This window comes from Suricata suricatta, chromosome X (assembly GCF_006229205.1).
Source record: "Suricata suricatta isolate VVHF042 chromosome X, meerkat_22Aug2017_6uvM2_HiC, whole genome shotgun sequence".
NCBI classification, from domain to species: domain Eukaryota; kingdom Metazoa; phylum Chordata; class Mammalia; order Carnivora; family Herpestidae; genus Suricata; species Suricata suricatta.
In genome coordinates, this window is record NC_043717.1 from 44,327,846 (window position 1) to 44,339,967 (window position 12,122).

The 12,122-nt window shown below is 45.3% G+C and overlaps 2 protein-coding genes across 3 annotated transcripts in view; one reads left to right on the forward strand and one right to left on the reverse strand.

Annotated features, from left to right (window-relative positions):
- Positions 1 to 3,696: 3,696 nt before the first annotated feature.
- On the forward strand, positions 3,697 to 9,233 carry TSR2 (TSR2 ribosome maturation factor). Its single transcript, XM_029929970.1, has 5 exons — positions 3,697 to 3,805; positions 3,970 to 4,060; positions 7,192 to 7,283; positions 7,842 to 8,012; positions 8,234 to 9,233. The coding sequence occupies exons 1-5, from the start codon at positions 3,722 to 3,724 to the stop codon at positions 8,366 to 8,368; spliced, it is 573 nt and encodes a 190-aa protein (XP_029785830.1). The 5' UTR covers positions 3,697 to 3,721; the 3' UTR covers positions 8,369 to 9,233.
- FGD1 (FYVE, RhoGEF and PH domain containing 1) overlaps positions 9,073 to 12,122 on the reverse strand; it is a 39,888-nt gene continuing 36,838 nt past the window's right edge. For both annotated transcript variants that reach the window (XM_029929969.1, XM_029929968.1), the window contains 3 exons: positions 11,878 to 12,039; positions 10,707 to 10,850; positions 9,073 to 10,181 (listed from right to left, as the gene is read on the reverse strand). In XM_029929969.1, the coding sequence (XP_029785829.1) occupies positions 9,876 to 10,181; positions 10,707 to 10,850; positions 11,878 to 12,039 (612 nt within the window). In that variant the 3' untranslated portion in view covers positions 9,073 to 9,875. The remainder of the gene's footprint in view (positions 10,182 to 10,706; positions 10,851 to 11,877; positions 12,040 to 12,122) is intronic.

Below are 12,122 nucleotides of genomic sequence, written 5' to 3' on the forward strand. Positions count from 1 at the left end.
CATTCCTTAAGAATCAGCTCAACTATCATCTCTGAGAGCTTGCAACAATCCCCAAGGCTGGGTCAGGGGCCCCCTCTGCTGGACTCTCATGAGCCCCTGTGCTCCCTTCTCTAACATTGCACAGAAATGGATTTATCATAGAACTAAGCTTAAGCCTCAGCACTCCATACTTATACAGACCACTTATGAGTCTCTGGTTATTGAGCATTGTCAATTTGAGGAGATTTGAAGATTTATCACTACACAAGAACAGTTAAAATACCCTGAAATTTTACAGCTCACATGTAAAAGAAACCAGATAGAGGTTTCCTCAAATTTGACAACAATCTGAAAATTTACTAATAACAAGTTGTAAAGTTGAAACTTTTCAAAACTACCAATAACAAAATTTCTTCATCAACTGGATGGCATTAAATTTAATTGAATTCTTTGTTTTCTCTCTAGAAAGTGTTATTATAAAATAATTCATATTTATTTAGAAGAAGATATCAAGAAGCTTGAAGCAAAAGAAAATTAGTGTAGAGGTAACTCAGACAGTAATTAAACTTTTAAAAATCTTTTTGTATTTGGGAATGTTTACGGTATTTGTCAGTTTATAAATTTTTTTGTGATTTGGGGGCACCTGTGTGGCTCAATCAGTTGAATATCCAGCTCTTGATTTTGGCTCAGGTCATGATCCCAGGGTCGTGAGATTAGTCCCTGCATCAGGCTCCATGCTGAGCCTGGAGGCTGCTTGAGATTCTCTCTCTCTCTCTCTCTCTCTCTCTCTCTCTCTCTCTTTCAAAGTAATTTTAATTTGTAAAATCTGTGGTTTCTTTTATAAATCTAAAGCAATCCTTTCATACTTAATTTGCACTATTTCTCTTAATGACATTTTGTGAAATTCTATCTGCTTCGGGCCCTTCAAAACCTAGATTCACCCAGAGAACTGGTCATTCTCTTGGCCAATCTTGCACGACAGACTATAAACTCCTTAGGCATCTGATCAAACCCCATGACTCAGTAGCATTCAGCACAGGGCCAGGCACAGAAGTGTTAGTACTGTTTGTTAACATGGTCTAGTCCAAAATTTGCAACCCTTGTTGTGAGAGGGAATCACCTATACTACTTTTCTTTCTTTTAACGTTTATCTTGAGAGAGACAGAGCTAGTGTGAGTGGGGGAGAGGCAGAGAGAGAGGGAGAGAGAATCCCAAGAAGGCTCCATGCTGTCAACACAGAACCCGATGTGGGGCTTGAACTCAGGAAACTGAGAGCATGACCTGAGCTGAAACCAAGAGTTGGCTGACTGAGCCAACTGACTGAACCACCCAGGTGCCCTATACTACTTCTTTAAAAAAACAGCTTTATTGAGTCATTATTTATATACTATAAGTTTCACCCATTTAAAGTATAAAATTCAATGGTTTTAAAAATATATTTACAGTATTGTGCAACTGTATTAGTTTGCTAGGGCTGTCATAATGAGATACCATGGACTGGTGACTTTAACAACAAAAATTTATTTTCTCAAAATTCTAGAAGTTACAGATCAAGGTGTCAGCAGGTTTGGTTTCTTCTGAGGCTTGCAGATGTCTAAATTCTGTGTTCACATAGTTATCTCTCTGTGCATCTTGTTTCTCCCTCTATGCCATAATCTCATCTTCTTTAAAAATTTTTTTTAATGTTTATTTATTTTTGAGAGACAGAGTGTGAGTGGTGGAGGAGCAGAGAGAGAGGGAGACAGAGAATCCAAAGCAGGCTTCAGGCTCTGAGCTGTCAGCACAGAACCCAATGTGGGGCTCGAACTCATGGACTGCGAAATCATGACCTGAGTCAAAGTTGGAGTTTAACCGACTGAGCCACCCAGGCACCCCTCCAATCTCCTCTTATTACAAAGACACCAATCATACCAGATTAGGGTACACCACTAAGGCCTCATTTTACCTTAATCACCTATTTAAAGGCTCTGTCTCCAAGTACAGTCATATTCTGAGGTATTGGGGGTTAGGTTTTCAACATATGAATGGAGAGATGACATACAATTCAGCCCCTAATATCAACCATCATCACATTTAATTTTAGAACATCTTTATCTCCCCCGAGAGAAACCCTGTATCCATTAGGGGGTCACACCCCATTCCCCCTTCCCTGAGGGCTGGGCAAACATTAACCTATTTTTTTTATCTCTGTACATTTGCCTATTCTGTATATTTCATATTCAATTGTATTATACAATAGGTGGTCTTTTTTGACTAGTCAGTAGTGATGCCACCTTTTTCATTCTTGATTTAAGTAATTTGAGTCTTTCCTCTTTTTTAGGCAATCTACCTAAAAATTTGTCAATTTTGTTGATGTTTTCAAATGACTGACTTTTGTTTCACTGATTTTGTTTACTGAGTTTCTATTTTCTATTCCATGTGCCTTCTGTCCAATCTTTATTATTTCCTTTCTTCTGCTTGCTTTGGGATTACTTCTTCTTTTTCCAGTTTCCTAAGGTGAAACGTTAGGTTATTAACTTGAGATCTTTTTTTAAAGTTTTATTTATTTATTTATTTATTTTGAGAGAGAGAGAGAGAGAGAGAGAGAGAGAGAGAGAGAGAGAGTGAGCGAGTGCATTAGCAGGAGATGGGCAAACAGAGAGAAGGAGAGAGAGAGAGAGAGAATCTCAAACAGTCTCTGCACCAGCAGCACAGAGCCCAATGCGGGGCTTGATCCCACCAACCGGGAGATCATTATCTCAGCTGAAATCACGAGTTGGACGCTTAGCCACTCAGGTGCCCCACTGAGATGTTTTTTTCCTTTACGTTTACTTATTGATTTTGAGAGCGAGAGTGAGAGCAAGAGAGAGAACGAGTGCAGGGGAAGGGCAAATAGGGAGAGAGAGAATTCCAAGCAGGCTCCATGGTTTCAGTGCAAAGACTGATGTGGGGGCTCTTAAACTTATGAACCAAAATCAAAAGTTGGTTGCTTAACTGACAGTCATCCAGGCACCCCTAGATCCTCTTTTTTTTTTTTAATATGGGTGTTTATAGCTATAATGTTCACTTTAAGCATTGCCTTAGCTGCATTTCATAAATTTTGGTGTGCTGTGTTCTTGATTTCATTCATTTTAATATGTTTTCTAATTTTCCTCATGATTTTTCTTTGACCCGTTTGTTATTTAGAAGTGTGTTAATTTCCACATATTTGCGAATTTCACAAATTTCTTTGCTATTTATTTATAGTTTCACTCCATTGTGGTGGGAGGACAAACTTTGCATGATTTCAATCCTTTTAAGTCTATTGAGTCCTGCTTTATGACTTAGCATACGATGTGTCGTGGAGAATGTTCTATGTGCGCTTCAGAAAAATGTATATTCTGCTGTTATTGAGTGCAGTGTTTTATACGTGTTAGGGTTTTTTTGTTTGGTTTTTGTTTTCAATGCAGATTTTAAGACCATGCTCCCTGATTGATTCCTCTTTACCAAGGCCTGAAATGTGAATCTTTAAAAAGTTCCCCACATCTTTCAGGAACCTATGGCCCTACTCGTCCTCCACTCCTGGCTTCCTGTAGTTTATTACAATATGAGTAAGTGCGGTGATGTCATCCATTGCTCTGACAGCCTTTTCTATTGCTCTGGTCTTGCTGCCAGGTCAGCGGAAAGAGAAATCTGCGTTTTCCCAGTCGGCTTTCGGCTCCTTCAGCCTGGGCCGTGTTGAGCTGCGATTGGGTCTTTTGGGCATCACGTGCTCTGAGGCCAGATGATGGCCGGAGCTGGGGAAGATTCGCGAGCGCTCTTCAGGGCTGGCGTCCGTGCGGCGCTGGAGGCTTGGCCGGCCTTGCAGGTGAGTCGAGTCATGGCTGGGATAAAGTTTGGGGGGTCTGGGGCAGAACAAGAGTTGGCTGAACAGCGTGCCTGAGGTTCCAGTGGGCCCCATAAGCGGCCAACACTACGCCACCCCAGGCCGGCTTCCAGGTTGACGTGGTGGGCTTGGGCCTGTGTTCGCAGATCGCCGTGGAGAATGGCTTCGGGGGCGTGCACAGCCAGGAGAAGGCCGAGTGGCTGGGGCGTGCCGTGGAGGAGTACTTCTTTAGCAACGGTAAGTGAATGTGAGGCGCTGCTACCTGTTTGTGGGGGGTGTGGGGAGGAGAAGGCGGGTCCTGGAGAGGTCGCACCACTGTATCATGAACAGTTGTTGAACGGCACTTAAGGTTGAGGTGGAATGAATACAGGCTTTGGAGTCAGAATCTTAAGTTCAGATGCCTTATGGGCTGTGCTGTTGACCCATGGTATCACTCTGGACAAGTTATCTTACCTGAAACTCCGTTTCCTAATTCCTAAAATGGGTATAAAAATATCCACCCCAGCACGGTCTAATAAAAATACAATGTGAATCACATCATGACATTTAAAATTTTCCAGCAGCCACTTTAACAAAGTGAAAAGAAGCAGATGAAATTAACGTTACAGAATTTCTACATATCCAAAATATTTCAACGTGTAATCAGTATAAAGCATTATTAATGAGGTATTTTACACCCCCTTTTAGTATTAGATTTTCAAAATCTGGTGGATAGTTTACAGTTTTAGCACATCTCAATTTAGCTTAGCCACATTTTAAGTGCTCACTAACTACATTTGGTTATCTGGACAGCAAAGGTATACACCTTTGATGCGTCTTGAATGAAGGTCATGTACATAGTTTTGCACATTAGGATTTTTACAGAATTCTTTATTCAGGTTTTTAGTCTTGGAGATGACATCAGGCGGAGTCCTCTCAAGGAAGTTTACTATCTAGTAATGAATCCATTTACGTAAATAGGCATTTATACACAGGGTGATAGATGTTCTAATAAAGGGAAGCTCAGGGTGCTTGGGTAGCATGAGATTGAGGAGAAGGCTTCTTTTGGAGATTGTTAGTGGAGGTAGTGATTGGGCTGAGTCTTTTTTTTTTTTTTCCCTCCAGAACTTAAACAATAGACATTTATTTTCTCATGTGTCTGGAGGCTGCAAGTCCAAGATCAAGGTGCCAGCAGGGGTGGTCTCTGGTGAGGCCTGTTTCTCCTTACAGATGGCGCCTTCCTGCTGTGTTCCTACGTGGCTGTTTCCCTGTGCCAGCACTCCAAGAGCGTGCGCTCTGCTATCTCCCCCTCTTCTTACAAGGATGCCCTGTTAGATCAGGGCCTGACCTGTATGACCTCATCTAACCATGTCTGCCTCTGGAAAGGCTCTGTCTCTAAATATAGCCTACTTGGGGGTCAGACCTTCAACATAGGGATTTTTTTGGTGGGGCAGGGGATGCAATTTAGTCCATAACTGGTGTGAAATGTGGAAATATGGGCATTTTAATGTTGTCTGTGACTTAATAAAAGTTGAGCAATAAAAGATGTCAAAGGAAGATTTCTAAAAGAAGTTTCACATAGTTTGAGATCTTCAAATATTGGGGCTATGCAGTTGGGGACCGCCATTCACTCTGAGGTTGATACTTTTCTTTGCAGAGAGCTCATCAGTGATGGGTCTTTGGGTAAGTCCCCACATCCAGGTGGGCTGTGTCTTAAACTAGGGCTGAGTTAACTAGGTGGGGGAGGCAGAGAGAGCAACACACAAATAAGTTCTGTGGTATGAGAAAATTATGTGTTATATTTGGGAAGTGGCAAGGAGCTCAGTATTGGGGTATGGTATGTGTGCGCTTGTGGGTGTAAGGAGGGGAGGAGTGGTAGAGACGGAAGCAAGGGGGTGGGGAGGCTCCAGGAAAATGGTAAGATTGAAGACCTTACATGCCTTTGGCTTTGTACATTAGGCCAGCGTTTGCGAAAATGCATGCTATGGAAGACTGGTTCCATTGGAGGTTCAGTGAAGAAAAAGCTTTTCTAGTCAAATTATGTGAGAAAAGTTCTTCAGCTCCTCCTCAGGAGTCATAATAATCATGAACATAATAAAGGCTTGGATAAAGAACCAAAAAAAACTTGTTTACCTTGTTTCCCCTGTTTCCCAGTTAGCTTTCTATGGGTAGCTTTCTTCAAAAACCAGCTGGACAATTACTTCTCAAAAGCAGGATATGAAACACTGAAGTAGGTGATAAAAATTCATGGGCAGTTTCTATGGGGAGTAATAGGATTTTCTGGCTAGAAAGTTCAGAAAATAAACAATATGGAGCATGACTGGAGAAAGACTGATGAGAAGGTTATTTCTGTCTAGAAAATGATGAGGTCTGAACCAGGCCAGTGGCAATAGTAAAGGAAAAGAAGAGGTGGATTACGACTTTGGAGATTGGCTGTGGAGAGGGAGAGAAAAGGAGGCAGGTTTCTGGTTTGAGTCACTGGGTGGATTAGGTGCCTTTCATGGAAAAGAGGAACCCTGGAGGATGAGAAGTAGGTTTGGAGGGTAAGGTGATGAGTCTGGCTTTGAATATGGAGGGCTTGAGCCATCTGTGAAAAAGGCAGAGAGTCTAGGTTGGAGACAGCTTTGGGGGATATTAGATTACAGTGGTAGTAAAAATCAAGGGAGTGAATGAGCTCTGCCAGAGGAAAGAGAGAGGAGCTTTGTGGAAGACAAGTATTTCTCTAATTCCGAAAAAGTAGACCATGGGCCCCAAAGGTAACTGAAGCCTAGAGGGAAGGGATTAGCCGAAATCACACATTAGGATGTTGATGCCAAGGGTATGATGATTTGATCATTGGAAGTACTTAACATCCATTTCTTCTCACTGTCCTGTTGGTCTGTGGCCCTCACTCTCAGTGGAGCCACAGTTGTGAAGGCTGTCTACATTTCGAAAACTTCAGCCCTTGAGTGATGGAAATTAACATGGATTATGGGTCTCCTGTTTGCTAGGCATTATTTAGGGGACTCCTCATAGCACACTTCCAAGAAGGCCACTATTTGCCCCACTTTGTGGATGAGAAGACAGAGGTACAGAGATAAGTTACTTACGCGCTCAAGATCACAGAGAGGAACTCCGTTAAAATAGGTCAGATGAAAGAGAATGAATGTGATTGGGATGGTGTGGGAAGAAGAGGGTTTGGTAGGATGCAGGAGATTGGAAATTAGGTATTTATATTTAGTGTTTGTTTTAAATCATGTTAAAACTGGGAGTACAGAGCACTTTAGTGAATAAAAGCTCACTGTTTGGACTTTTACCCACCAATCAGATGTGGACCCAAGAAGTAGGTATTGCATAATAGTGGGCAGGACTGATTGATTCAGTTGGCTGGTCTCTGCTTTTCTACTCAGCTGACTTGGAGCTAGATGAGGTGGAAGACTTCCTCGGGGAGCTCATGACGAATGAATTTGATACGGTTGTGGAGGATGGGAGTCTGCCCCAGGTGAGCATATCGTGGACACAACTGCCATTTCCCTGCCCGGTCTTTCTTCTCCCTGTCTGTTTTTAGGCCAACACTCTCGGCTCTAACCATTCCTTTCTTGAGTCTTGCAGAAGAACCTTCTGTGACTCCCTTTTGCCTAAAGGAAAAAGTCTAGTCTTTCTGTTTTTTCCAAACACTGCCCTTTCTCTTATTTTCTCTCCATATGTCATTCTCAACGAGGTCTGTTCTTCACCCCCATCCCAAGGGTAGGCCAGGCCAGGTATATTTCTGCCCCTGCATTACTCTCCATCAATTCCTGCTGGGATGGATTTCCCTTTGACCTCTTCTGTCTTTCAAACCCAGTTCTAGTGCCTTCCTTGCTCGGAAGCCCTCCTTCCATGTTTCAGGCCCTTACTTAAGCCCTTCATATATGGTTCCTTCATTAGTGAACTCCATGGGGAAAAAAGCCCGTTCTTTTCTGGAAAATTCCAAACCCCTCCCTACTCTTGTTGCAAACACAGGCTGGTTGTATTGTAGGTTCTCTAGAAAATCCAAGCTGGTTGAATGTTTTCTTGGTAGGTGAGCCAGCAGCTACAGACCATGTTCCACCACTTCCAGAGGGGTGATGGGGCTGCTCTGAAAGAGATGGCCTCCCACATCACCCAGAGAAAGTGCAGGGTCAGAGCCACTGCAGTTACAACAGCCAGAGAGACGGATGAGGATGATGTGGACAGCATGGAGGAGATGGAGGTGAAGGGGGTGCGCCTTGGGTTGGGAGATGTAATGTCTTCAGTTTTTTGGGAAATCAGTTAGTTTCACAGGGAAATGATGGGGGTGGGTGGTATTATCCACAGAGGCCAGGGAACTTTCCTACGGTCACACAACCGATCCTGGCAAAGCTGGAAGAACGTGGGTCTCCAGTGGCCACAGCCAGGAGGTGTATTTAGCTCTCTCCTGTATTTCTCCTCCAGGTCACAGCTATGAATGATGGGGCAGCTACAGATGGGGTTTGTCTCCAGCCTGAATCCTCTGGTCCAGACTCCCAGACTATTAAAGAAGAGGATATAGTGGAAGATGGCTGGACCATTGTCCGGAGAAAGAAATGAGTGGGGCTGGAAACGGTTGGGCCCTTGCTTGCTAGTTGCTTTGACACTTGTTTGGAGGGGTTTGGGGGAGGGTTGTGGACTTCTGTCCTGGTTGCCCCATCTCCACCCTCTCCTTGTCCCCCTTTCCAGTTTCGTCTGGGGAAGAAGAGCTTTAGGGTCCTTGCTCTTGAGGTAGTGGGACCTAGTTCACCACACTCCCTTGGGCCTGGTTACTGTCTGCACAATGAGGCCTGGTTTCCTAGCACATCACCTCTTGGATGTAGTCAGTGTGAAGAGGGAGGGATGAGTGGGTATGGGTGTTACTGGAGGAGAAACTAAATACTGGTTGACAGTGGCCAGGTGGATTTGTGAAGGAGAGGACCAGCAGGAGAACCAGTACTCCTGCTGGGTCAGGCGTGTTGAGATAACATGTAGACCAGAAGCAAGATGAGGTGAAGATAGGAACGAAAATAGCTATGGTACCTCTCCCTCTTTTCCACTTCCTCCCTTCCCCCATACATACACAGAGCAGCTCTGTACCCCTGCCCAGAAATTGGAACCTCCCAGGAGCACTCCCTTCCTGCAGCCCAGCCCCCAGCCCTGGGTTCCTTTAGGAAGTCTAAGATTTGGGCTAGGTGGTGAACTCGGGGGAACTGGGCTTTGTTTTCTGTCTCCTCCAGCGTCTTTCCATACTCTTATCCAAGTCCAGGGATGAGGCTTAGAACCTCAATAAATAGTACTTTATTGTTTAATCTGTGTCTTGACCTGTGAGTAGCCTTGGAATCAACTTTGTAGGAGCTGGGCCTCAAAGCTCAGCAAGGGAGCGGTTCCTAGGCCCACCCTAGCAGCCTGTGACTTTGAATAAACAAACAGTTGGACAAATGGAGCACAGCAGCACTCTGAAAGTTTCTGTAAGCCTGAAATAAACTGTATTTTTTTAAAAAACAAAACAAAGAATATCCATTGTCCTCCCCCCATTCCCCTGTCCTGCCCTGTGGCCCTGCCATGGGTCTGGACGATAAAATACTGGGTAGCCTTGGAGCCGAGTAGAAGCTGTAAGCCATGGGAAAGGCAGGAGGGGTCTGGTCACCACCCCATGTAACATATGTGTGAAGACACTGGCTGTGAGGGGGCAGGGGTGGGCCAGGGCTGTGGGGTCAGTGGCAGAGCTGGCACTTGAATCCAGATCTCCTGCCTCCAGTGCTTTGGGGGGAATTGGGTGGAGGCAGGATCTGTAGGGTGTTGATGGGTTGAGGAAAAAACAGCCTAATTCAAGGGGGTCTAGCAACAGCTCCCACCCTCTCTGGGGATAGGGATTAAAAAAAATTAACATCACTGTAGGAATTTTTTTTTAAAGCCCATGTTTTGTGAAGAGAATTTAAAAACCCAGGACCCAGCACTGGGGAATTGAAAGTGCCCATGATGGGAGTTCAAGTATTGACTGAGCTGGGAGGGAGGAGGCCGGGGCCACCAACTGGACATGGGCAGCTAGAGTGTGGGGCAGGGGGCCCCAGTTCCCCCCAACCATCTAGGTCTTGTCTTGGGTCTGAAGGGCTTCAGAGGGTTCAGCAGTGGCTCCTGAAGCTGCCACCGGTGCCTCCTCCATCGCCCTGTCCTCAGACAGTGTGGGCCCTGGGCAGAACGTGTCCCCACGGCCTGCCCGACCGAGCACTGCCATCCAGCGCCGTTGCAGCTCCTCTGTCTCAGGGCTGAAGTACCAGCTCAGGTGGCTCTGGGTGATCTTAAAGACGTACCTTCTGTCAGGCCGCTCCCCTGCCTCAGGAGGCCCCACCTCAAAGCCAATGAGGGGCAAGCTGCGCTGGGCTTTCACATCCTAGGGAACAGGACAGAGCTGGGATCACCTTGGGGCTGGGCTTCTCACTAGTTTTGCATCTGCTGAACCCCTCTTTTCCTTCTGCCCAGGAACCTTCCATGGCTCCAATGATAGCAACAGAAAAATGTCAACAGGCTAGCATGCAGAATGGACCAAATACCTGTTTCCTCATAACCAAAACCAGTTGGGCTAGTCTCTTTAACATATACCAGATAATGTTTGCAGGCCTTCATCTAGGCTATTGCCTCCATCTACATTCCAAAATGGACCTAGAAGTGACTAGCCTCCCCTCTGGCTTCCTCCAGGAAGCTAGCCTTGCTACTCACCCCACTTTTCCCTACAAATGTTGGCCCACAATCACTTCTTATCTCTAGTTGATCTTTGCCTCACAAGGGTAGGGGTTCTGATTTTCCCTTAGGCTCACCCAGTCCCCCAAGGCCAAGGAGAGGTCAAGGACTGAAGGGAAAGAGGAGCATCCTGGTTTTGCCAGGTAGCTGAAAGGACCTGAAGCAAGAGGATGCACACCTGAGGGGCTCCATAGATGTACAGCACCAAGGGTTCGTTCTCAGGGACCACAAACCATGCCTTGTGCCAGCCTTTTCCACCTTTCTCCATGTAGTGTAGGAAGCTGCAGATGACGCTGTTCTCCGCAGCCACTGAGGCCTGTTTCTGTGGCCAGAGACATGGGGGACATCAGTGTTGATAGAAGGCCTGGTCTGGCTCCTCATGGCTTTGACACCCCCTCAGCATTGGGACTGATAAAGCTGAAGCTCAGATGGCAGGAGTGTTTTGCCCAGTGTCCCCCACCCATAGTGAGTTAGAATCGAGATGGAAAGCCAGGCTTGTCTGCTGAATTCCCACCATGGCTGCTGCCTCTTAAGAGTTGGTAGGAGGGAGGGTATACAACTCTCAGCAGGGGCACCTAAGCACCAGGCATGCATTCTTTCATTGGTTCATTTATTCCTCAAGTCACTTATGCATTTTTACCTCACCTTTTTATCATCTTTTATCATAGATTCATTCCTCACAGTTAGCAAGAGGCAACCTAGCATTGTGGAAGGGGACTGGGTAGCTGGGTAAGGTAGTCTGGTTCAGGATCCCAGCTCTAGATGAAAATGCTTTGAATTGGAAGGGGAGCATGTTCTAAGGATTAAGTAAGTTAATGCAAAGTGCTCAGAATAGTGCCTAGCACAAAGTAATCATTCTTTAAGTGTTAAATACTTCAATTTGGTTAAAAAAAATGTGTGTATGTGCATGTTACAGCACAACTATTAACAGTGGTAATCCAGTGGATAGAAGGAATACAGTGTTTGTAGTATTTTGTTTATATTGTCTAATTTTTTTCAGTGCACATATTCTACTTTATAATAAGAAAGGTAATTTGTTCACTGAAAAACCATCCTAGCTCTGCCACTCACTGGCTGCATAATTTGGGCAAATAACTCCCTGGGCCTCTGTTTCCTCATTTGCAACACAGGGATAGTAATAGCATGGATAGATTAGTTACTGTGAGGGTTAAAGTAGTTTTTCTTTCATTCGTACACTCATTTTACTCATTCCAAGCCTGTGTCACTTGCTCAGTGGATGCACAAGGCACCCTAACATTTCAGAGATACCCAGGCATCAGTCACACTGGGTGGGTGGCTGGGGTCCATGTGGTCAGTGTGGGGGTGTTAGTCAGGGACCTGGCTCTTACCTCCAGGATGGACCTCCGGCGCTGGGGTGTATGCTGGCTGCAGGCTGGGCTGCTCCCAGGCACCCCATGCAAGGCCACATAGCAGTCAGTGCACACACGGTTGGAGCGGTTGTTGTCATAGATGAGGCGGGCCCGGAACTCGGAGCACTTCCCACAAACCACCTGGGGTGGCAAGTGGGCAAAAACAGCCTGGTTCCAACAGGTCTTTCCCTTCAGTGTTCCAACTCCCACAGTGGACTCTTGGC